General features: G+C 36.6%; 1 protein-coding gene across 1 annotated transcript; it reads left to right on the forward strand.

Annotated features, from left to right (window-relative positions):
* Positions 1–1,404: 1,404 nt before the first annotated feature.
* Positions 1,405–27,418, forward strand: LOC111515221 (uncharacterized). The gene is made up of 7 exons (XM_074184641.1): positions 1,405–1,885; positions 8,659–9,045; positions 11,664–12,406; positions 17,825–18,152; positions 21,694–21,922; positions 25,256–25,648; positions 26,826–27,418. Exons 1-7 carry the CDS (start codon positions 1,421–1,423, stop codon positions 27,377–27,379), a joined length of 3,099 nt encoding a protein of 1,032 aa, XP_074040742.1. The 5' UTR covers positions 1,405–1,420; the 3' UTR covers positions 27,380–27,418.
* The last annotated feature ends 233 nt before the right edge of the window (positions 27,419–27,651 follow it).

Here is a 27,651-nt window from a genome sequence, read left to right on the forward strand (position 1 = left end):
AGAACCGGGAAAAAATTTCTGAACGATCCATACACCACACCCTTCAAGGTCACATCACCTTGACTTCACCAAACAACAACCAATAAAAAAGCAATTAATACGTCATAGTGGTGGGGGGAGGCTTAGAACCGGCTCAAATCTCCTACTGACAGGGTCTTCCAAATAATCTGATTTTGTAACAATTTTGACATTACAGTAATAAGTAATGAGAAAAATAATACCCATTCATTCAATTTCAAACTAGAAGGTCAACCTGAACACCAATGTTCATACTGGGCATTATTAAATGATACTATTGAAAATAACTGAAATAAGAACTCAAAATGTAAGAAGTCTTGCTTAATTACGTAATATGGTCCTTAAATTCTTCAGCTAATTACAGCTGAAGTTGTTGAAGTTCATGTCAAAATTATTCTGAAATAGTGACTGTCAGTTTATATTCAAAGTTTTTTTTATTTTTGGCATGTTGTCCCTTTTTATCTGAATGACAAGTGAAAAGTCAAAATTTCCAATACTGGCGTGATTCAAATCCTAATGTGTCACGCCAAATGTACACCCAGTATCCCCAAAATTGTTCAGGCAGGAAATTTGGGTAACCAGTGCGACAGTTTCTCCATAATTACCTTTCGGATTCGATGGAGAGGTTCTTCAGAATTGCCACAGATCCCCCCATTTGACGCCACTGAACATTTTTCTATGGTAGAAGTGAAAATAAAAAGTCTTCGAGAGGTTAATGCAGTCAAGCTGCTGAAAAATAATTCCATGAAAATGAAAAAATAAACAGATAAGTAATATTCTGATCATTCCCATATTGATTTCAATTTAACAGCCACCGGTAGACAGCTGTTTCAGCCTATTGGGCATCGTCAGTACCGGGCAGGCGGTCCTCGATTGAAGACAAAATGTGAACCAAGCATCCACGTCGAACCGACGGGCTACCGACAGACCATTTCTATTGTAACTTTGCATTTTTGCCAGAGGACTGTTTGGAAAATATCGGACAAATATACGTGACTAGACCTTGTTTCATGAAAAAATATTTTTCAATCTATTCTTTTTTCATATACTCATCGGCCAAATTGGAGCAGTCTTCATAGTTTTTTTTTATTGTCTGTGAGCTGCTTTGGTCGAAATGGGACAGCCAGGGGATTATATTTTGAAGGCTTTGATAGTGCTCAGAAAAATTACTAAACTTTTTATCGTTCTCAATTCAACATCGCTATGAAGTTTCAGTCTCATATGTAATTAAATAAATATTTATTTCTTATAAACCTGTACTGTTTTTTTAAAAATCAGAGAGGACAGTCCTTAACGAGTTTACAGAGAATTATCCTAATATGAAATATCTGTCTCTATTGAACTTTCAACAGCGACCTTAACATTCCTCATAATTTTGTTTTGCAGCCCTCCAAGTAACATAATGGAAAATCAAAATTTTGTCGACTCTCAATTATCTGAATCTGAACCTACCAAGGAGAAATCAGCAGAGGCTGATCCACATATACACAAACATGGTCATTTTCACAAGCATATCTTCCACCATAATAAATATTTGGAACCACCGACTAGAATCGAACATATACATTCACCGCATTTCTTTGGTCAAAGTAGTTCTGAATCTATGTTTCCGCCTCAGTCCTCAAGACCACCGGAAGTTAATGTGCACATATCCCAGAATCAACATATTGGTGGGGTTTCCTCTAATAGTCATGTTACGCCTCTATCTGATACTCATTTCCATGAAGAACCAGTTCAAATTCTTCAAAGTAGTGGTGGAAGCCAATATTCACCATCAGAAGGAAATAGCGAGGAAGGGGGGCAAATATACAGATCTGGAGAAGATATGACTGAGAGAAGTTGGGACGATGAGGAACAAGATCAAATGGTATGTTGAACTATTCATTTCTGATAAAATTTTTGTATTAATCCCAACCTGTGAAGATGCTAGAAAAGTCGCAAAATTTGGAACATAAATTTCAGCTCCCAACTTGAATAATAAGGAGATGAAAAATAAATGTTTTTTCTTTCTGTTTTCATTGAAATTGACTGATAAGAATATCATGAAAAAGAGAGTGTTTTGCCGTAATACGTATCTGAAGTAAACCCTGAACTTCTGAAGTAAATGATAAATGGTTCCAGTGTGAAGATCATATACACTCGACCACATCGTTTTTTATATTCATAACCTGAATCAGGAAGTCACGCAGGTTGCTGTAGCCCCATATGTGGTGATGTTGGGTGTATCCCTGCCATTGCAGGTCTTCTAACTGGAACCACACTGGTGGCTCGACTGGTGACACACAGGTTGATGCAGGAGCAAACCCCAATCAGCCAGTCCCACGGTGCAGAATACTTGAAACTGTACAACGAACTGAAGGCAAATCCAATACTAGGAATGCCCGTGGATAACACAGTTCCGCAGTACAACTTTCAAAAAGATTTCAAAATCATTATACCAAGTAGAGAGGACTGGCAAAACGGCCCACCGGTGAAAGCGGAAGCAACTTGTTATATAGATGACTCAAAGACCCCAGAAGGAGTGAGAGCCGGAATATACGGAGGCAGAGCAAAGACGAGAATCACACTCAGCCTCGAATATAATGCAACTGTGTTCCATTGCCATTTGCTTTGTCAGCCAGGCGACAATAAGGCGCTCAGCTTCTTTCAATTCTCCTCAAGACTGGTGGGATGCTATCTGGATGCGCCCAAAATAGGGTCACTCTAGTTTGGGTACCCGAACATGAGGGTCACAAGGGCAATGAGGAGACGGATTTTCAAGCCTGAGAAGGCACATCCAAGGCTATGATCGGCCCAGATCCCTCCTGCGAGGTAGCAAAAGCACGAATAAAGACATCCATAAATTCATAGATGCAAGCCGAATCGATAGATTGTTGAAATAAGCTCCCAGGAATGAGGCAGGCGGAAGAGTTCATAAACAAACCATCCTGCTAAACCACAACCTTGAGGTTGTAAGGGTAGTGGTGGGTCTACCAACGGGGCATTGCCGACTCAGGAAACATATGAGTAGCATGGGACTGACAGAAGAAACCCAGTGCAGGTTCTGTCAAGAAGAAGAAGAAACCGCACTCCATGTGCCCTATGGATGCGAAGCGATGGCAAGGCTGAGGCACGCAAGATGCAGGGAAGAGAAACCAAAGACTGCCAGCTATATGAAGAGGTCAATGTAAAGGCTATGGAGTCTTATCAATGAGATCAAACTGGACAATGAGCTCTAACAACCAAGGAGCGTCACAATAGATCTGAAAAGGTCGCAGTGAATCAGGCCATGGGCTAGCTTTCCGACAATATGATCTAATCTAATCTAACTGGAACCACAAATGTGCGGTAGGATCCTGTTGTTGACTCCGTTCGTTTGTGTTGTTTCCCAGTGTGCTGTTTCTTTAATTCTCCCCTTTTTGATTTAGACCATACATACTCGACATCTATCATCTTCCACAGTCTGAAAAATATGATAATTGTAATGTTATCGTAATTAAAAGTGGTGAATCAAAAAATCTTTTATACGAAATTTCACAAGATTTCCCTTTCCATAGCCCTCTCTCGGAGGGAAGTGCACAAAAAATGAAGTCAGCGCGATTTGAGTCGCGGGCAATGTCAGTTTGCAATAAATTCTGATTAATAGGTACTGATAAATAAGACGTTTCCCTTTATGAAAAATACTTTGAATTTATGCAGTAACTTATCGGGGTAAACTGAAAAGCTTGTCCTTTCTACACTTGTATCAAGTTCTCCATTACAAGTTTCATATTCTTCAGATTGTGGAAGGTGAAAATACCCAAAAAAGGTCGACAAAAAATTGATTTTTTTCCACACAAAATGACTTGAATTGCGCTGACTTCATTTTTTGTACAAGTGTAACATAACTTCCCTTCGAAAGGGAGTTATCATTTTGGTTCAATGGAAATGTGGTCTTGTGAAATTTTGTATAAAAAATATTTCAGTTCCCTACATGATGACCTTCACTTCTTTTAATTTTGATAATCAGTTGATGATGGAGGAGAAATAAATTGGTAACATATTTTGCAGTAGATAAGCAATAATTTCAAGGGCATCAAAAGAGAGTTGATAACCTTGTTATCATTCATCATTTGTTATCATTGTTATCATTTTTTTGAACCCCTGACAGTAGAACAGTCCATCTTCGAATTATTCTTTACATTTTGGAAAGTTTCCGAAGAAATGCCGGCACAAGTTTCGAAAATTATATTTCTGAGTTTTTGTATAGTCCCAGGTTGCGTAACATAAACTTTCGATTTTATATAGCTTCAAAGAAAATAATGAAAGGCCGTTGTTACTATGTGGTAGGAGATCATAACGAAAAGAGAAATGAAAATTTCTATGTTTTTCACCACTTTTATTTGTAACTAACGTTACTGCTGTTTCGTCCTATATGGACATTCTCAAACTTATACAATAAACTTATACAATAATGCGATATGGTATCCCATACTGAGGAGTGTGCAGTGGAAATGTTCCTCAAAGTGTTTTTGTTTTACAAAAAAGAGCCCTGAGATACCTCTGTAAATTAAAATTTCGTGATTCATGTAAAGTTCACTTCAAGCAACATAACCTTCTCACGGTAGTGTGTATATTTATACTTGAAAACTATAAAACTGATAGTAGATATGCCACCCGCCAAAGTAACCATATCAAACTACCTTTACCATATTCCACTCTAGTTAAGGACTCCATTATAGTTTGGAAGAATATTACGCGGATATAATAGACTAATAATAATTATACCAAAACTTTACATTTTGATATCATATACCTACTATTGTTTGTTATATTTTAAATTTTAAATGAGTGACTGATTGCTTTTTAACAATTCAATTTTATGAAGTAGTGACTACGTATACTATGTATACTAAGTAAATAATTATCTGAATGTTATTCATATAATTTAATTTAATTTATTTTATTTATACAGGCTTTGTCAACAAGATGTTGTTTTTTGATAATAAAGCATATTTTGATTGATTGATTGATTGATAAACAATATACAATAAATATTGTATAAGTTTGAGAATGTCCATATAGGACGCAACTGCAGTAACGTTAGTTACAAAAAAAAAGTGGTAAAAAACATAGAAATTTTCATTTCTCTTTTCATTATGAAAGGACTTAAATACTGTGAACAAGCAGGCCATTCCAACGGACCGCGCCTACCAATCCACATGCCTGGGTATATCTGATCCAACCAATTCCTCACAGGTCTTCTTCAACTTCTGAAGACACCAAGTTCATTGGTAAAACGAGCATCGAGAGAAGTATAGCATTTCTGGTGATAGGAAAAATTGCCTGTTTTGGATAAGTTCTAATACCTTCGATTTCCGGAGAGAAAATTAAAACTATTTATGTCGTTTGATCGACATTAAAGGAAGACGAGCGTATTCTTAATTCCCTTTCCAAACGACTTTTGGAAATAATGAGTCATGTGTCTTTTTTTCATTTTTGTTTATTTGATAATCAATAGAAATCTTGAGGTGGCTGTTCAAAAAGTTAGGTAACTGTTGAAATTTCGTGAGCTACGTAAATTAGACTAGCATTTTTTTATGTTGGTATACTCATCTCCAACATATGTTCACAGTTTCAGCTCTTTGGCATGTTTAGTTTGTTGGTGAGAGGCTTGAAAGTTAGAAATGTTGCATGTTTGGCGATTTTTTGCTATCAGAAAAAATGGAGCAGAGAATTTGCATCAAATTTAGTGTCAAAATGAAATTTAGGTAGTCAAAAACCATTGAAATGTTAACAGTGGCATACGGTGATTGTACTCTGAGTCAGAAAATGTTTACTACTGGTACAAGCTTTTCACAGAAGGTGGAGAAGACGTGAATAAAAAAAACTAATACTATGTATAGCTATACACCTCAAGCATTGCTTGAGGAAGCTATTGTATAGCGAAACACGTGTCGCGGTTTCTGTGAAACCCTTTATAGTGAAAACCATACAATAAACTGTATTGATTAGTTTTTAATATGGATTTTCATCAAGTATCGCCCAGTTCTATTCAATTGAAGATGTGAATGAAGTCGCTTGGGATTTTGGAAAAACTTTGCATGGCTTTTGCATCAGGATAATTCGCTCTGCTCATTCGTTATTGCTTGTTCGTAGTTTTTCGACAAAAAACAACACCGTAATCATGCCTCAGCCACCGAATTCACTAGATTGGGCGCCCCCTGCGACTTTTTCTTTTTCCAAGATTAAAGAAACCCATGGAAGGATGGGGTTTGCGACGATTGTGGTGTTAAAAACCGAATTGCTTATAATTGGGGAGCCCAAGCGGGGATTTCTGGATTTACTAAAGCGTGGCAGATTAATATACAGGGGGATACCTTGTACCCGGTTAAGTACCTCCACCAAATATGAGCCCCATTTATAAGGCCGCCCGTTAAGGATAAAGATCAGATTAGTAAAAAAAAATTGATCATCAGAAATTCTCGAGCGCGTCAGATTAAGATTGGGTGAGTTAATTACCTGCTAAAAAGTGTATATTCCAGTAATCTGACAATTTGAGAGTGACGTAAAGAAAGGGGAGGGCAGCAAAGTTGTAAAAAAAAATAACGTCAATTCGACATTCTCGAGCGTAGCTGATTTTTTTTATTTTGAAGGAAGTAATTCATGAATAACGCAAGCCGAAATAACAAAAATTCGTCGATAAATTTTAATGCCTGCAGCTGTGTGATACCTATATTTCCCCCTCCGAGTTTCTATTTCTCTATTCTTTATTCACTTTTTCTCTATCTATTACTCTCTCACTCCGTCCCCACTCTGAATTCTGTTGCCATGACACCATCACAGCTGATCACTCGTTCGTGATGAAAATGAAGATGATGATTAATTAATCAATTAATTGATGGATGTAGCCGTTACTACGTGGTAGGAAATCATAATGAAGAAAAGAGAAATTAAATTATATATACAATATAAAAGTTTAAAAATGTCCTTATGGGACGAAACTGCAGTAACGTTAGTTACAAATAAAAGTGGTAAAAAACAACGAAAGTTTCATTTCTCTTTTCTTCATTATTTGATCAATTGATTATAAAGAATTAAATTTTTTTTGAGCATTTTAAAAAAAATATTTTCTTATAAATACAAGTATTCTACTTAAAAAAAACATACACTTATTTATTTGCATGCTATTTCTTGAGCTTTTCAATTAATTAAGTTCAATGAATTGAAAAAAAATAAAAAAAAAATGTTTTTGTCAGATTAGCGAATCCCTTTAGATAATCGTCAGATTATGAGACAGCACGTCGAAAACATAAAAATGAACCATATATATCTTAATCTGACGTGCTTGAGTATTTCAAAATCGCGAATTTTTTTTGCACATTATGATAATGGCCGCGAGTTCGCGTCAGGTCAAAATCGTCAGATTATTGAAAGAGAACTTTTTTTTGTTGCACTTAACACCCCCATATAAAATCTGACTTGCTCGATAAAATTTTTTTCTTTTCACTTTTAACCCTTACTTTTAACACTTTTACCCACATCATACATTCGATCAGATTAGCGTACCAACATTATTAAAAATACGTAGGACATTGATGCTATCAATATCTGACGCGCTCGAGTATGCCCATGCAACAGTATTTTTTTACATATTTAAACATCTATAGCCGCTTCCCCCACCGATGAAAAGGTATAAATTATATAACATTTTTTTCTTCCTATCATCTAAGCTTTGCAACCTAATATGTCTCAATGACGCTCGAGTAAATCCCCATTTCGCATCGTGGGCTCCCCTGCTATTAGAGAGGTACTTCGAGGATTGGAAGTAACGCTGACGCAACTGTGTTATATCTGAAGGGAACAAAATAGAAATTGATGAATAAGTAAATATCTTTTGACAAAAATGGAAATTTACCTAATTTATTCAACAGAGCAGTATTTTCTTTAGCGAGAACAAGATAGATACAATCATTCGAATTTTCCATGGTGTTTTCTGATTGATCAGACTCAGTTGAATCTCCTTTCTACATTTGTATGAATTCTCTGTTGCATCCATTTATTTACGTGACATCTTTGACTTTTGAGGATAAACAAATTAACATTAACGAAAAATGTTGCAAACCAGTTCCTAACAATATTTACCACCGGGAAGCAGATTTCACCGGGCTCATATAGGCTAATTTAGTTTTATATTGAAAATTATTTATTATAAAAGTGAATCATCTCCCAAGTATCCCACAACATTTTCCGGCTTTTATGTCAATTAACAACTGAGCAATAGCAATTGAAAATGTGATATCACCCGCAGTACATCCTGCATCACACCAAGCAATGAGCTTCGAGAGGTGGCAACTGGGCCTGTAGTTGGAGATTATGAATCGCTGCCATCGTCGGATTTTGTTTTATTTGCTGACTGGTTTGAAAACACCACGTGTTATATATTCACGCAGTTGATACACTGCAGTAAACAACACACAACTTGCTCTCTACGGCTTCAGTACACGTATGTATTTCGCTTATCCGCACTGGCGGCTAATGTGACGTCTAGTTTGACCATGCCTCGTTTCGGTGAACGCCACATTCAACTATTAATTTGAAAAGGAAGATAAAGACAGAGATTTTTCAAATTTTCTGTTGAAACTCAATTTCAATACACCAATTCGCCGTTTTCATTTTCAGCTTGGGACATTTCCTTTGCCAATGTTGACTCCAAATGAGCCCGAATATCCGAATGTTCGAAATCCTGATCAATTTGATCCAAACGAACCTCAGAATTTTCAAGCGATTGTAAGATTCATCGAAGCCGAACAGAGATCTATAAGCAGAATGATTCACAGCTTGGATAGAAATAGATTGCACTATAATGGCCCTGCTGTGTTACCTAACATCGAGAATTACCAGGACCATCCTGATGATTATCTACCAAATGATGATGAAAACTATGAACACTATAAAGTTCGGGAATCTGCAGAAAATAATCGAACAAAATTGGGCAGAGTGGTGGTTTCGAAAGAGCATGATGGACAACTGGGGGCCGCACACAATTTTGGGGCGGATGAGGAAAATGTAAGTTTGTTTATTTTTAAAACAATTTGTTTTATTTTTTTAATTTTTTTATTACATATACATGCTGACTAGTCAGGAACAAAACTTCGAAAATATCTTTGGGTGATCAGCAGAACGGAAGTGTACTCTTATAACACAAGTTATTCCAATATTTCGATAAAATTCATCATCATCTTCAAGGAAAAGCTACAAAATTTGTATGATGATGGTACAATATGAAAATTATTATAAAAGGGCTCAACTTACTGTTAGTGAGGATGGCCGTGTCGAAAAGAATGTTATATTTAAACAATTGAAACATGTCAATAAAATAAAAGAAGTCACCGGTAAAAGTCATGTGGTTGAAGAAAAAAGAAAGAGACAACAAACAATTGACAATGACAGTTGTCATGTGATTCAGTTTGGAAAGGTGTGTTTGTTTGTTTATGTTAAAACTATAGAACAAAAGAGAACTGTTATGGTACAAGTGTGATCAGAGACATCTGCTGTTATAAAAGTAAATCAGTGAGAGAACCCAATATCAAATATGGCCAATTTAAAATTGATCAATTAATAACGCCCTCATTAGTTTTGAGGAAAGCAAGTGAAGAAGTAGTTTTAATTAAAAGTAGAACCCTGCCATAGGGAGGTTGGAACTTTGTTTAAAAATATTTAAAATGTTATGAATTATATTAATGAAAATCCAGAATTATTTCTCGTTTGGAAATCATGTGAATTTTTATGAATATCTAATAGGAAGGCATAGATTTCACTGAGGTGATCAATATATGATCTTCTATTAAGGCAACTCTTTGATTTTAATATAAATGACATTTCCAAAAACAGTATTTTAGAAGTATTTCTTTCAATTGATAAGATTTTAGTTCCTTGGAAACATAATTATGATTTCATATGAACTGATTCTATCCTTGAGTAGTCTTGACGTTTGATCAATATATCCACTATTACAATCTAAACGTGGAATGGAATAGATTAATTGAGACTGGAAGTTTATAGGAGTTTTATCCTTAAGTTTTGGAAAAAATTCATCAATAGATAATATGGTTCTAAAAGCTATTTTCACATTTGAATTTTTGAAAATTCTGCATAACTTAGGTGTCATATCATTGATGTATGGTAAAGAAGAGAAGAGTATAGGAACTGGCTGTGGATCAGCCCCAATTGTGATATTGTCAGACTGTGAAGGATTTCTATCCAACTGGTTGTTATTGTTGATTTGAACGTCAATGGTTGACGTACTAAATACGATCTTCTTAACTCTCTACTTTTAACTCTCTTTTTTTATGAAATCAGATTTAGAATGTTAATTCCAGAGGCGTCGCAAAGGTTTACTTGATTGATATTCAAGGCACTGTTTTCGCAAAGTTTTATATTTAAAATAGCAACCTTTTATCGAATCGGAACCAGTGGCATGAAATGTGTTTTGATATTCGTCGCCATTTGAACAAACTTTGAAATAAAAATTTGTTTGGATGGTAGATGGAAGACGTTTTCAAACTGCTACTTCATTTGTATTTTATTCGAAGAACAACATAGGTAATAATGAAAAAGAATTAAATCAGATGTTCGAAATGGGATCCTTGGCTTGCAATACAAGCATCAAGTCTCCTCCTTATCGAGTGCTTATCGTTCAAAAATTCCTGGGGTGTTGCGTGTGATATTAGAACTATGCATACTTCTATTCCTCAAGTAATTTTCATCAACAACTGGTATATCATAAACAAGCGATTCGAAATATCTCCAGAAAATAATCCAGAGAAATAAAGTCTGGAGATCTAGGTTGCTATGGTTGAAGTTCCCACAAGTGACATCCGCAAAGATGTCACTGAAAATTCCTGCTGAAATCCCTTACTACAGTAGAATTAGGATTCTGGCAGGTCCAAAAGTGATTGTTATGCAAGTTTATGATGACATCTTTTGAAAAACCCCATCTGTGAATGAAACTCCACAAGTAAAATTGGGATTTTGTACCACTGACAAAAATCCAATCATCTAGGAAAATCTCGTGGTAAGAGTGCCTGCACCCGTTGCTTGTAGTATGGGTACAATAAATGTATATGCAAAACCTTCCAAACACTTAGATGACTGACACTGGACTGTATAGGTAATTTGGGGTACTTGTTGAAGAATTACCGTTAACTTCTGGAAGAATTACTTCCTCTAATTGTGGTGTCATTATTGATGTCCTAGGTCTACCAGATCAAGTTTAGCGCAGTCTAGCATGTAATCTGGTGAAAGTTCTTTCTTCTGAAATATCTCTGTTAGAATACTTTCCTAGATAGAGTCGACGGGCTTCTACAGTACTTCCATCTTCTAGTCCATAAACGAAAAGCCTTGTAGCTAATCCAGAGTTGTTCATATTCACATGTACTGATACAACAGTGTTTGCCCGCTCAAACAATTTGATAATACTACCTGTCACCAACTGTCAAAAAATGTCACTATCCTAGTGACTTGTACCTACTTTGGTTCTACAAAAAAATCAAGAATGTTGTACAAGCAGTGTTTTGATTACCGATTAATATAATTTCGGCAATAAAGTCATAAGTTATTTCAACCTTGCTGGGTTCGACAGGTCTCTTAATAAAAAACTATATATTTCCATACTTCCATTTCAGTTCGTTCCCATCAGAACAGGGAATGATTTCCCGGTCCCTCTACCTGAATTTAGTCAACTTGATGCTACCAGTCAACAGAATATGTTCACCAAATACTTGGAAATCGAACAGGCTAATCTCCAACGAGCTGTGCAAGAACTACAAGACGAACATCAACGCAATCTAGACAATCTCCTTCACTTCCTTCACGGTAATGATCATATAGAAAATTCCTACGTTGGAAATTATGAGAACCTAGCATCTAACAATGATGATATCAACCAACACGCTACCAGCGTGAATCATTTCCAAGATTCATTTGACGACAATAATATGCTGGGGTATCCAGAGCAAATCTTCAGAGATTCAGATACGGAAACAAGGAAATCGGAAGAAAACGAAAACACAGAGATGTTGACAGATTTCATTCAAAATACTCCAGGCATAGGAGCGAAGATAGGTTATACCTCCGCAAAAAACCCAATATTAGGGCACATCATCCAGGTTCCAGAACGACGATTCTCTGAAGAATATTACCATCGTCGACCAAGATCGCCCAAAAATGATGAGATTGATTTGGATCAACTCTTGAAAAAAGAAACAGAAACCATACATTTCTTGAAAAGATTTGCCAAACATGATGCAGACCTAATGATGATTGGATATATAGAAGAAAGTTTACTCAGTGATTTACAAAACAAATTGAATAAATCTAGAGCGAAAAGACAGCTGGAAACTGGAAGTGAGGATCTTCCTTTGACACGGTGAGTCCTGGAAACCTAATCATTCCTTATCTAAAATAATATTATGAGGACAAAAATTCGTTCATTTCGTTCGTAATGAAAAACTCTAAAACTGCTTGAGAATTATTTCACATATATTATAGTAGAGGAGCCCACGATGCAAAATGGGAATTTACTCGAGCGTCATAGAGCCATATTAGGTTGTAAAGCTGAGATGATAAGAAGAAAAAAATGTTATATAATATATACCTTTTCATCGGTGGGGGAAGCGGCTATAGAGTTTCAAATATGTAAAAAAATACTGTTGCATGGACATACTCGAGCGCGTCAGATATTGATAGCATCAACGTCCTACGTATTTTTAATAATGTTCGTATGTTAATCTGATCGTTTGCATGATGCGGGTGGTTGTAAATAAGGATTGAAAGTGAAAAAAAAATTAATCGAGCGCGTCAGATTTTCCAAGGGGGTGTTGAGTGCAACAAAAAAAAAGATCTTATTCAATAATCTGACAATTTAGATCTGACGCAAACTCGCAGCCATTATTATAATGTGAAAAATAATGTGAAATACTCAAGCGCGTCAGATTAAGATATATATCGGTCATCTTCATGTTCTAAACGTGCTGTATCATCATCTGACGATTATCTAGAGGGATTCGCCTAATCTGACAAAAAATATTATTTTTTTTATTTTTTTTAAATCATTGAACTTAATTAATTGAAAAGCTCAGGAAATAGCATGCGAATGAATAAGTATTTTTTTTAAGTAGAATACTTCTATTTATAAGAAAATATTTTTTTTTAAATGCTCAAAAAAATTTAATTTCTTATAATCAATTGATAAATTGATCATCATCTTCATCTTCATCACGAACGAATCTCTGTGATCAGCTGTGATGGCGTCATGGCAACAGAATTCAGAGTGGGGACGGAGTGAGAGAGTAATAGATAGAGAGAAAGTGAAAGAGGAATAAAAACTCGGAGAGGGAAATATAGATATCACACAGCTGCACGCAATAAACTTTATCGACGAATTTTTGTTATTTCGGCTTGCGGAAATCGTCAGATTATATATTTTTCGTTATCCTTGAATTATTTCCTTCAAAATTAAAAAAAATTAGCTACAACTTTGCTGCCCTCTCCTTTCTTTACGTCACTCTCAAATTGTCAGATTACTGGAATATACACTTTTCAGCATGTAATAAACTCACCCTACCTCAATCTAACGCGCTCGAGAATTTCTGACGATGAATTTTTTTTTACTAATCTGATCCTTTATCCTTCACGGGCGGCCTCATATATGGGGCTCATATTTGGTGGAGGAACTTAACCGGGTACAAGGTATCTCCCTGTATATTAATCTGCCGCGCTTTAGTAAATCCCGAAATCCCCGCTTGGACTCCCCTATTATTAGGATGTTCCAATAGTTTTGTTCTTTTTTATGAGTCTACTTTAAACTACACAGATCGCCAAAATTTTTGGACTCCCCTCGTGAATTGTAAAACAAAATAAATATGGCTGGTTTTTTGTACATTTCATCTTTATTTCTTCCAACTGTGCTAGGTAAGCAAAAATGTTTACAAAAACAATGTCCTCTAATTTTAGATACCAATGTTTAAAAAGTGGTTTGTATCGATTTAGCCTGTTTAAGTGATTGTTGAGTTCTTTGTAAGTATGCCTAGCAATATAATTTTAGTGTTCCATAGAGCATGAATAGTGGCTTTGTTTGATGAGTTTCGGCCGAATCATCAAATCGCGAATAGAATGAGTATTTCCTACGATTCAGTTATCCGAATAGTGCATTCGTACCAGAAAACTGACAGCGTTGACTGGAGACGTGGAACTGGGCGTTCTAGGGTAACTAATGCAAGAGAAGATGGGTATCTATAGTGTGACTCATATACAAATTGAACTGAGAGCTAACGGCAACAATGTTAAATGTTAGAACTAAATTCTAACCGCGGTCTATGCATCGCCATTGTAAATAATTGAAAAGTAACATGATTTCATAAAAATTTGCCCACCGTAACAAGATAGCTTCTGCATATCGATAGGATGTACGAGCGGATAGGTTAACCAGTTCGTTAAATACTTTGAAACATCGGTAAACTGATCAACACTTCGCAGGTCTATTATATGTGCGTCCTTAAAATGCCATAACTAGTCATTCGGTTTCTTCATTATCAAGCGTCCTTATCTGCATAGGCGTGGTGTGTTCTGTTTCTTGTGAAGGTGACTTTATTTTGTATTTATCAAATTAATTTTATTATATTTATTAAATAGACTGTTATATTTATTAACTTCAAAATATAAAATAGAGTTGGCCCATACTTGTTTTTTAAAATACATTATCATATATTTTCATCACATTCACACTTCATTGTGAAATAATTAGTTGACCTAGTCATTGAACTCAGGTATAAATGTTCGTTAAACTCAGGTATAACTGTCATTAATTAGTTCCTAGAATATTATTAGTTTCTAGGTAGATAGTAATATTTCAAAAATTATATATAAACCACAATGCATGTAGAATTCAATTTGTTAGTGAACACACTTGAAAAAGCTACTGTGCAACGAAACACGTGTTGCGGATTTGTTAATCTGTTCTAGTGAAAATCTCACAATAAAGTGTTTTTCAAAATACATCAACTTTAAAATAGTTTTTGGGGTAAGTAAACAACTGACAAATAGCTGAATAATATCATTTAATTTTATTATTTTTATAGTATTGAGATGGATGCCATGGCAGGTCCAAGTAATGTACAAAGAAAGCGGAAGTTTATGTCGTTAGAAGAAAAACAGATTGTCTGTAGAGTGTACGAAAATTCAAAAAATATACTCCGGAGCAAAAATATCTATTATCTGGACGATACGTGGGTGAATGCTGATCACACAGTATCTAAGATCTGACAAGATACTACTGTAACTAGTTATCGTCAAGCATTTGTGGACGGTTTACCAACAGGGTTACGGAGACAAACGAGTAAAGGGCAACGACTAATTGTTGCCCATATAGGTAGCGAGAGTGGCTTTTTAGACGATAGTGCACTAATTATTTTATCAAATAAACGGGGGATTATCACGAAGACATGGACGCCCAACGCTTTGGATGGTTTGAATCCTTTCTTTCACGAGTCGAGCCAAATTCGGTAATAGTAGTGGATAACGCTTCTTATCACAGCCGATTAGTAGAACAGCTGCCAACTATGACCACCAGAGAAGCAGACATGCAGAGTTGGTTAGGACAAAAAGGAATTCCATTTTTCGAGGACCTGATGAAGGCCGAGCTTATGAGTGTCATTAAACAGCATCGTGACAGATATCGCTAGCATGTGGTGGATACAATGGCTCGTGCTGAAGGCATCACCATTTTGGGACTTCCTCTTCATCATTGCGAGTTAAACCCGATAGAATTAATCTGGGCTCAAATTAAGGGTTACGTAGCTCGTGAAAACGTGACATATAAAAATTCTGATGTCCAACGTTTATTAGAACTTGCAATGGAACGGATACGGAAAGAAGATTGGGTTAATGATGTAGCCCATGTGATCAAGGAAGGGGAGAAAATGTGGAGATTGGACGGGATGGTAGACACTGTTTTCGACCAAATAATGATAGATTTAAGTGTGATGGGGATTCCTCTTCGGACGAGTCAATGGATTCTGAAACTTCATAAGTATAACATAGGTATTCATTTCTTTGCTTTGTAGTCCTCTTTCTATATGAAAGGAACATAATAATTACTTTCTAAATTTTTCTGTTATTTTGAAGATCTGTATTAGGCATAATAAGAAAATTTAATCAGTTTTACCATTGACACCAAGTAGTGCCACATAATATAACAATTTTTACGTAATTACCTTTGTGTTTAAATAAATAAAAATATTATTTTGGTTCGCCTCTGCAGAGTTCGTAAGAGGATTATCCGTTGGTCACTTCAAGTGCGACGTTGCTAATGAATCACCTTCAATTGAAAATTGTTATAGTATAACAGGATATGTATGTCGGAATCGTACCAGTCTCAGCAGTCCGAACTTTTAAGAACAACGTTTGGTCGATTAATTTCTAGTACCGCAATACGGCGGAGACTTGCTAGAGCCAATTTGCAATCCAGGAGGCTATTAAGAGTATCCAGGCTACTTCCCAGACACATAGACGCTCGTGAGCACAAGAGTGCTCACGAGCACAAGAACACAGAAACTGGCTTTTACCTCAGAGACGAAATTTCCTTTTTTCGAACGAAACCAGATTTGTTTTAGCTAATGATAGTCGGCGACACACAGTTTGGAGTGGGTCAGGGAGACAACATTATTGCAGGCAACATTTATCCTCTCCGAAATGGAATTGGAGACAATTTGATTTTCATGGATGACAATGCTGGACCCCAAATTCACCAGACTTGAATCCCATTGAGCACATGTGGGATTTCGTTAAATGAGCAATCTCGAACAAAATTAATCATCCGCCCAAGAAGAATGGAACAACATCCCTATGGATACCATTAACGCCCTTACTACAGAACAGGGGAGGACACACCGTATATTAATGCATTTTTGATTTCGCTCTAAAATTGTTTTCTTCTACATTTTAGATTCTGGTAATCATTTTATTATGCACTATATTTCGTTTGTATTTTTTTTCTTGTTCATTTAAAATTAAATTCAGCCTATTTCCTTTGGTTACAGAACCAAATTAAATGTACACTACTTGACTTATAATGATAGTTTCTCATTTAGACAAACATAAAGGGGTCCAAGAATTTTGGCGATGTGTCTATAATATCTCAATTCAATAGAAATGAGCGTCATTTGAACAAGTGCACTTTAGTCATCGTAACACAAGTCAATTATTTCCGTCAGCATAAAAATTGTTCAATCAGGATTCGATGAAGTTGGCGAAATTTCAATCGGTGAAAAAGTTATCGTAGTGCTTGAAAACATGGTAGTCGGTTGGAGAAAGATCTGGAGAGTATGGTGGCTGAGGCAGAACTTCGACGCTCAATTCGTTTAATTTTCGGACAGTGATTTTTAAAACGTGTTGTCGTCAGCGGTTCTCAAAGTGGGGGTCGCGGGTCGTTCAAAAACGGCCTTCGTCGATTTCGTCGAATCCCGAGCACAGAAAAAAATGTAAAATGTAAAAATGTAGAAAAATATTGTGTGTGTACCTAATGTTCAAATTTTGATTTTGAATAGTTAATTGCTTTGAATGAGTATCATTCCAGTGACAAACAAGTATCTCCCTCCTGGTAGCATTAATTTTTTTACAATATTCAACTGAAAATGAAACAACTTTAAGAAATTGCAGTTGTGCGTTTACTTTCATGAAATCTTCATGGATTTCCATAAAATGACTAACTCCTAAGAACTTTCTTGTACAAATATACAAAACAAACTTTCCTCAATGCTTTTCAGACAATTTATCTTCTATATTTCAGATTATTAACTGATCCCAATGCAAGAATCAACATGCCAAAAACGTTAGAAAATCTAGGAGATATCGCTAGAACTGCTTTCGAACATGAACAACAGCCTATGTTTCATGTGAAAAACATGGTAGGTTCTGCCAAAGACGCTGTTGTAGCTGCGATGAAAATACCGAATCAAAATTTTGTCTTTCCCTCTAGATATGACATTGTAGATAATCAATCAGATGGATTAGTTGGGGATATAAACCCTAGTTTATACTCGAATAAAAAGTTTTCTGAAGAAACAAGCGACTCAGATAGAAATGACGCTGATCCTGTTATGGACACTTTCCAGAAAGTAAGTAATCCTATTGTCTCAATCTCAACTCATACGATTCGTGGGTGAGAGAATTATATATCAAATTGGACTGTACATATTTACTGTATTTATAATATCGCTCCAAACGTTTTATCCTTTTTAATGTCGTATGTTTTTGTAGCTCCATATCTCAATTATTGAATTCAAATTCAACCGAAATGCTGTCAAAACAGACCAAAAAATTAACCAGGCATTTTGCAATGATAGTATTATTGAACGCACTGTTCGACGTTGGTTTGCGAAATTTCATTCCGGAGATTTCAGCATCAAAGATGAACACCAAAGTGGTCGATCTACAGTAATCCTGGACGAGGATTTTAGAATCCTGGTGGAGACTGACCCATCACAAACTAACGGTGCGTGGAATGGCAGAAGAACTGGGCGTCAGCTCTCACGTGGTTTTTGGCTATTCAAAACTTATTGTAAAGGTGCCCCACATATCGAACGATCGATAGAAATTGTCACTTTTCGAAGTCCGTTTTTCTTTGCTTTTGCGCAACCAAAAATATTCTTTTCTACATCGGATCGTCTCATGTGATGAAAAGTGGATCCACCATAACAACAGAAAACCTTTAGGACAGTGGTTGGACACCTATGAGCCACCTAGGCACTTGCCAAAGGCGAAAACTCCTGCAACCGGGCCAAATCATAATAGTGATATACTGTTTGGAATCTTTAGTGTAGAAATGAATATTACTGGAGTTTTTTCCCAACACCAAATCATTATTTTTACACTTCGACACGTGTTTCGATCACCAAGTGATCATCTTCAAGAGGAAGATAAAACTAATAACTACCCAAAACTAAAGCTACTTATACTAATCAGGTACATCATACAGGTAGGTAATCAGTAATACCACCCATACAAGTGTACCACCCTAAATTGATTTTACAATTGGCCTTTCTATTATTTACAATATGTCCTTATGTATGTTTAAATGTTACAGCTATATATAGAACAATTTTCAGCTATATAAAAACAGTTTCACAATATTGCCTATCTAAATATATTTACAATGTGTCTTTTTGTAGTAATCAGTAAACCCAACGATATTATTTCAACAAGCTATATAGTATGCTATTTGGTATTGGTCCGTTGTCGTTATTCATAATATTATTATGTTTACTTATTTCCACACTCTCATAGGCATCTAGTTGCCTGTTATTAACTTGTCTAACTAATCTTACAGAACTGAAGTCTATGGAATGGTTTTGTTGCAAAATATGATGGGCGACTGCTGATTTTTCAGGTCTTCCATATATTAAGTGTGCTATGTGTTCCTTATATCTCACTTTAATAGATCTTTTTGTCTGTCCATAATATTTTGCATCGCAGTCCTTACATTCAATTTCGTAAATTCCAGACTTTTCCGAATTCTCGACTTTGTCTTTTGGACTTCCACCAATATACGAAGAACTTTGGAAAGATTTTCAAGGAACTAGGTATGAAGGTGGTTTTTAAAACAAGTCATACACTGCAAAACCTTTTAGGAAGTCCAAAAGACAAAGTCGAGAATTCGGAAAAGTCTGGAATTTACGAAATTGAATGTAAGGACTGCGATGTAAAATATTATGGACAGACAAAAAGATCTATTAAAGTGAGATACAAGAAACACATAGCACACTTAAAATATGGAAGACCTGAAAAATCAACAGTCGCCCATCATATTTTGAAACAAAACCATTCCATAGACATCAGTTCTTTAAGATTAGTTAGACAAGTTAATAACAACAGGCAACTAGATGCCTATGAGAGTGTGGAAATAAGTAAACATAATAATATTATGAATAACGACAACGGACCAATACCAAATAGCATACTATATAGCTTGTTGAAATAATATCGTTGGGTTCTGTATCTGTATCTGTAGAGTAGGGAGGGTGAGTGTAAGCCCACGCACTTAGGCCACATGTGACCCTTTGTACATCCTCCCAAGGAGTTGTCCTCCTAGGTCGTCGTCCATCCTGTCCTTTCCAGGAAGGTGGACAGGTCGCTGGGAGACATCTCCTTTATATCGGCAGGTGTAGGCCAAGACTCGCCGAACACACACTCTCTTATTGACGATAACTCCGGGCACTCGCACAGGACATGCCTGACAGTCTCATCTTCCTGTTCACACATCCTGCATAGAGGTGTCTCCACTAGCCCCATATTATGTAGGTGTTTCTTTAGCTGACAGTGGCCAGTCAGAAATCCTACTGTAAGGCGTAGATTTTTCCTGGTCATCGCCAGATATTTCTTCGGCGCCAGCTTCCCAGGGTCGCCCAAGGTGATCCTGGCAAGATTACATCCTTTGATTTCATTCCATCTCTTTAAAGATTGAGCATGGGTGTAACATTTGACTAGTTCCGCAATTGTCGAAGTCATCAGGCCGTGGGTGCCGCTTGGTCCTAAAATTCTTAGTCCAGCCGCTTCCTTGGCTAAAAAGTCGGCAATGCGATTACCTTTACTCCTTTCGTGCCCTTTAATCCACCTCAGGATAATGTTATTATCTACCGAGGCTTTGGCTAAATCTTGGTGGCACTCTAGTGCTAGCCCTGAAGTAACACGGTGTCTGTTCAAGGCTAATAGTGCTTGTCTGCTATCAGTGCAGATTGTTATGTTTTTGCCCGAAATTTTTTTCTTGGTTATTTCTTTTGTGGCGATTGAGATACCAGCCAGTTCTGTTTGGACCACGCTGGTATTTCTTCCCATTCCTCATTTGATCCTTAGGCTTAGTGATCTGGAGTACACTCCACATCCTGAACCTTCTTTGGTTTTTGAGCCATCTGTATAAATCCGTATTGCATTTGTAGCATCTGACTCTGTGTTCTGCTTAATTTGTATTTTGTAGGGTTTATTAAACACAAACCTGGGTTCAATTGCATCACTTGTTGCCTGCAGCAGAGGTTGTGCAGTAATATCGTTGGGTTTACTGATTACTACAAAAAGACACATTGTAAATATATTCAGATAGGCAATATTGTGAAACTAATTTTATATAGCTGAAAATTGTTTTATATATAGCTGTAACATTTAAACATACATAAGGACATATTGTAAATAATAGAAAGGCCAATTGTAAAATTAATTTAGGATGGTACACTTGTATGGGTGGTATTACTGATTACCTACCTGTATGATGTACCTGATTAGTATAAGTAGCTTTAGTTTTGAGTAGTTATTAGTTTTATCTTCCTCTTGAAGATGATCACTTGGTGATCGAAACACGTGTCGAGGTGTAAAAATAACGATTTGGTGTTGGGAAAAAACTCCAGTAATATTCATAATAGTGGTGTCCTATTATACTGGTCCACGATCACGTCCGTTAGCACGTTTCATAAATCATCGTCCGGAAATTAAACGAATTGAGCGTCGAAGTTTTGCTTCACTCACCTTAATCCTCAGACCTCACGTCAACCTCACGTCACCAAATTTTTTTCATTCCAATCAAAAAGCTAAATTTACACATTCTTTATATACAAACGTTTCAGCTTGTAACCTTGCCTTGCCTTGCGTTTCATATCGTTACATTTTCAGGTAGGTACTGTAATCAGAGAAAGTGTTTCGTCAGGACAACAAGCCTTAGGACATGTTGGAGATTTTGCTAATCATGCAAAAAGTGCCATTTTCAGTACAAGATTCGCATTACCAAAAATAATACAGAAAGAAGTTCCAGGTTTTGTTGGGGAATCAAAAAAACAGACAATTATTATCACACCAAGGATATTTGACACGTCCAATGAAAACAAAGTTGCACAGTCAATAGGTAACCATCTTTTTATTTAAATTATTTAAAAAAAGGACAATTATTTTTTTTTCAATAATGTTTATGTCCTCTTCAAACAAGTTGGATAACTAACACGGTGAACGAATTCTTCTTTTTCAAAACTTAGTTTATAATAATGGATTCTGGTTTCTTCTTGATCTAAGAAAAAAATCTTCAAATGCACTCTCCTAACGTATTTATACCTGAAAGGACATCAAAATCTTAGGAGCCATGCAATGATAATTTATGTGGTAACTCTGGTAACACATTTTCGTTACACTGTATCCGATTGGAAATTTTGCTGGTAGTATACCAATGACGGTTCTGGACCCACCTTCCCTCACTTTCCCCACTCACTTCGACTTTGAAACCCCTTTTTGAATTTTCCCCCATGACTTGACCTTGAATTGCGTCTGCCGACATATGACCTTGAGTTACATCATGTCCGTGAAACCCCTTTTAACTCTCTGTTTATGACCCGACCTTGAAATGCGCAACGACGACATGACTTCGATGTCGCTCTCGATCTTGCACATCATATGGCCTTGCCTTGAATGAGTGTGTGCAATTTTAGCTTTAGAGTGCTGGTAACCTCAGTCTCTTGTCCCTGGCCGATACTAACACTATTCTGTGCCGCACTACACACTTCGACGGTACAGTGAGTAGATGTCTGCATTGAAGCGTTCAAACCGTGAGCAAAAGCAAAAGCAAAACACTTTTCAATAAAATAAACTATTTACATGTCTACATTTCATGAGTACCTCTACCTTGAGGGTAGAGTAGCAAAGTGACTTCTCCTTCAGACAGGCGCGTCTCCGCTGGGAGAGGGCGGTGGGGAATGCCCCCCTCGATGTTAGCGGCTTGATGCTTACCCAGAAATATATATTTCATTAAAAACTACTGGGTAATGTGCCTCCTGATGTCAAGGCTTATGCACACCATTATATGGTTTTTATATTCTATAGGAAGTTTCTATGCCAGTTTTTTTTCATGAACTCACAAACGGTCATTTACATATCACTCGTGGAAAATATCGAGGGCTTCATATATCAACCCACCGTGACGGCGAAGTTGATTATGATAAACTCTAACTACCGCGATATTACTAGTCACCGAACTTTTCGGAAAGAACCACTCGAAGTGTTTGTAAACAAGCCGAAGGATTAAATCCGTAATCGTCTCGACCTTTGCTATGTCTGGTAAACGCTCCAATGAAATGTATAATCGTTATCAGTCACGATACGAAGCACCTTATTCTGCATCGTCTCGAGTCTCCGCAACGGAATCCTCTTAAGGCTGCAGAACACAGGACAAGTGATAATTTGTTTATATATCAGGAGCTTGTTGTCAACACCCAGTTTGGAATTTCGTGCAATGAGAGGGTAGTTGCGTTCAATCTCCATTTCCGCTCTCTGAATTGCCAGACTCAAGTGCTCATGAAAATTCGAGCGTTTGTCCAGGATAACCCCCAAATATTTCGCATTTTTCTGTTCTTCCACACACTTTCCTTGAATCGTCAATTTCCTGAAGATTCTCACGTCGGTGAATTTCTTCGTGAAATTGACAACTTCAGTCTTTGACGGATTCACCCTTATCTTATTTCTCTCCATGTACGGTATAACTAACCGATCCAGGTGAATCTGTACTTGGCGTGTTACCACTAAAGTAAGAATGGGCATATATGGCAGTATCATCTGCATATATATACCTACATTCATTTTTGCGAACATATGTTTACAGATAGTATAGGTGTAGGTTTAAACAGGACCCCCGTGGAACACGTGCTTTCATTGAAAAATCCGTAGAAATAGCTTGATGTATTTTTACTCTAAATTTCTGAATGACCAGATAAGAATCCAAGATTCTTATCATGTATAAAGGCATGGACCAGTCGGACCAGTTGCGAGGCCATGTTACGACCCTGCCTGAATCCAAACTGTTCCTCCGGAACAAGTTTCAGCCTTTTCTCCAGACAGAGAAGTCAATAAGATTTTGTCAGCAATCTTGGCGACTAAGCTGAGTAGCGAAATCGGTCGGTAGCTCTCTCTATGGTACTTCGGTTTTCCCGATTCATGAATGGGTATTAGCTTCGCACGCTGCAGGCAGTCTGGGTAATGTTGCAATCTCATTATTCCGTTAATGATATGTACCATTTGCACAAGAACTTTGTGCGGCAGGTTCCGGTGTAGAACTGCTCCAATGCCATCACTGCCACAGGTGCCTTGTGTAGTGGCATGCGTTTTATAGTGTATCTCACCTCCTCAAAGTCGGTGAAGATTTCAGCAAGATCTTCACCGTTAAGGCGTGAGGGATGCACTGAGCGCACCCTCCGCGCCGTCTCGGTGATGTTTTTTATGCTCTTCGGTGCTGTCTGGCGTTGTTCGGTGAACATCATGGAAATATTCGCCGAACACTCTGGTCTTCTGAATGTTGGCTGCCCAACTTTCATTACCTCTCTCTATGGTAGGTATGGGCTCGTATTTGTTGTCGAGACGTCGCGCCATCCTCTACAGAGAGTTGAGTCCGTAAGCAGCCCCTCGACCCTCTGTCATTGTGGTCTCCTAAAGGTCAGTTCTAACTGAACGAGGACGTACTTGCAGATACAAACAGTGGTTCAACTCGCTTCGTTGTTAATGGTTGTCGATAGCGAATAACCATGATGCATCATAATTATTAACTGAAATATCATCTAGAAATTGAAATATCGAATCTTTGTCAATATTGTTTGGTAATCATACATTATTGAAGAAAACATTGTGAAGATGTGGAATTGACGATGGATCAGATCAGATGAAGGAGTTCAGAGGCAAAATCAAGAATATTCGCAGAGAAGTGTAGAACATAAATTAATAGAAATCGTTTGCTCATTATTAACATATTCAATTGAGTCTAACGTATATTCGACGATGATAAAATCAAATCTCCCTTCAAAATGATTGATTCACTTAGATAAGCAAAGTTCCAAATGAAATTAACACTTTATTGTGAGATTTTCACTAAACAGTTTACAAAACTGCAATACAATAGTTTCTATAGGCGCATTCATATCAACTAAATTTTACCTAATCACTGTTATCCATATAATGATAATTCTACTTTGATTGACTTTTGCAGCCTTTACATAAGGTATGATTCTTGTCCAAAACTTTATATTGGTCCAAAAAATTCAAAGAACATGAAAGTAATTTTATGAATTTATTGATTTCTAACTTTTATTTCAATTTCTCACAAATAACTCTGAGTCTTCACGGAACTATTGTGCAGAAATCATAACATCCACCGTTATTTTTAGAGTATATGAACTCTTCTTCATTCAATTGTTTGTTATTTCAGGGAGAACAAAATATATTAAATTGGGAAGTATACTAGATGGTCTTGGTGTATCCAATCAAAATCCCAGCTTGACCTTCAAAAAAATCACACTAGAACCACGGAATGCATTTTCAAATGAGCAACAAAATATTCCTTCCGTTCAGCAGCCGTTTTCACAATATTTCAGAAATGTGAGGGTTGAAAACATCAATAACGTGGAAAAAGACGCAGATTTCATGAGAGATACGGTAAATAACTTGGAGATAGCAAAGTTTTCAGTTGGTGCAAAGAATCTTGAAGATTTCATTCTTAAAATGAAGAATCAGTTGCAAAGCTTTATGAATAAGAACATGATACAGAATAATTTAGGAATTGGGACACCACAGGAAAGGAGAAAGGAAGATCATATTAAAAGTAAGTAAATTGATCACTTGTTTCATTTCACGATTCCTCATTTTTAGATTGTTTAAAATAATCAATCAATCAGACTTGACAGTAAAAGTTCAGAATGAAATATAACGAATTTATAAGCAATCATTTTTCACACATAAATTGAGAAATGCTGCTGCCGAGTATAGAATAAGTGAGATGAAATATACATGCTGACAGGAGAAATCCAATAGGCCGTGAACTCAATCCAGTCATATATAAGTCACCGAGACCGTGTGTCATTTATCTGTAATGCTGCCAAAATGATCGTAACTTCTACTTAAAAAATTGTGTGTTATCTTCGGAGGAAGTTTGGGTCTGGGATACATATCAAAAACATAGAGACTGACTAGGGCCACCTTCATTCCGAAATCAGGAAAATCACACAGCATTCGACCTTGCCATCAATCAGTCTCAAGTCATTTATATCAGGACCCTTTAAAAACTACTAGACCGGCATACCAGGACAATAGCAGTGACTACCAGACCACTGCCTCAAGTTCAATGAGCGTACAGGTGAAGTATGTTAACAGAAATGAATTTATGTCATATCATAGCAAGCAAAATACGCTCACAAGAGCAAGGAAGGACTTTTAGGTTACTATTGGTAAGTGGGTCCAAGAGTACTGGGAAAATAAAACCAGGAATTTACCACGGAATAATTTATAAAGGGTCCGTCCGAGGAGGGAACTGAAGATCTGCCTCAATAAAACAGGAATGGGCTCAAAATGATTATATGGCTACTTTTTGGACACTGGATCGCATTCAAACAATTCATTGACGATTCAAAGAATGTCCAGGAGAATATGTCAAACAATGGATCTATGGCAAAGTTGTACAGATATCTATAGATTATTAAAAACGCACGGACATGTTAGACATCTCCCAAATAGCCGTAAGAACTCTATTACTGGCATCTCTATAAAAGCAAGTAGGCCTCGAAGACATCGAAAACCATTGCATCACGAACATATGAAGAAGGTTCAATAATGGAGAACCACTGAATAATCCTGGACTATTAGACTTCTGCTTTTAATAAAATTACAGTCACCTGAATTTTTACTGAACATTGTTCTATACCTAATGAAAAATCAATCAAACTTTTTTCTTGGGTATCAAAATTTCAAAAAATGTGTTTTCTCAATATTCTCGTATTTTACAGAACCTTCAAGAAAGTGGTATTTCAAGACTGCTCAATCAAAACCAAATCCTAAAAAGCCATCAACAACCAAAGTCAATCAGAATGATGATGAAACTGTAGGTGCCAGTTTTATACCAACCGGACTGACACACCCATATTTAAATCAACCAACCAATAATCAACTTCAAGGTTTCATGCATGTGAACAACAAATGGCCAAAAATAAGTAAACCCAACGAAGATATAGGACCTTTGCTAGGAGCTGTCAATCCAATTATGTTCGAAAGAATCTTCAATGAAACACTGCGAAGTAGTGGGAAAACAGGTACTCCCCATGAGATATTTAGCGATTACCGATCTAAAAATAAAACTGACGAACCTGCAATCAATAACGAAGATAAAGTATCAACTAGTTTTAGTGTGAAAGGACAGATATTGAAACCATTTATGGGCCAAGCAACAAGTAAAAACAAAAAGGATTTTTTCAAAAAATACCAACCCAGTAAAGATAAGACAAACAGTGCCAGTTTAGAATATGAAGAAAATAACTATGACTATGAAACTACATGGTATTGAAAATACAAAAATGTATTACTATAAACGAATTACTGAAAATTTGTGTTTTAATCAATCATTTTTCATATTTATTCAATCATCAACTCCTAATAAGTCTCCCTCAAAGTGGTCTCCTTCATATGCCAACGTTTTTTACAATATTCGAAGCAGTTCTGATATGCACTTCTTGGTATATCTCCTCAATCGTCGTAAAACGCCGTCCTTTCATAGTTATTTTCGATCTTGGGAAAAGGTAAAAGTCACAGGGCGGCAAATCTGGTGAATACGGTGGC

The sequence above is a fragment of the Leptinotarsa decemlineata genome, unplaced genomic scaffold (genome assembly GCF_025532065.1).
Source record: "Leptinotarsa decemlineata unplaced genomic scaffold, Ldec_3_MD MMD2_tig00026358_RagTag_RagTag, whole genome shotgun sequence".
In the NCBI taxonomy this organism is placed as follows: domain Eukaryota; kingdom Metazoa; phylum Arthropoda; class Insecta; order Coleoptera; family Chrysomelidae; genus Leptinotarsa; species Leptinotarsa decemlineata.

What these genes read in the sequence shown, in the direction of transcription:
- LOC111515221 (XM_074184641.1), top strand. Translation starts at nt 1,421, where the DNA reads ATGGAAAATCAAAATTTTGTCGACTCTCAATTATCTGAATCTGAACCT. An exon ending in GAGGATCTTCCTTTGACACG is followed by an intron (nt 12,407 to 17,824) that starts GTGAGTCCTGGA and finishes TCTATATTTCAG; the next exon opens with ATTATTAACTGATCCCAATG. An exon ending in TTATGGACACTTTCCAGAAA is followed by an intron (nt 18,153 to 21,693) that starts GTAAGTAATCCT and finishes TTACATTTTCAG; the next exon opens with GTAGGTACTGTAATCAGAGA.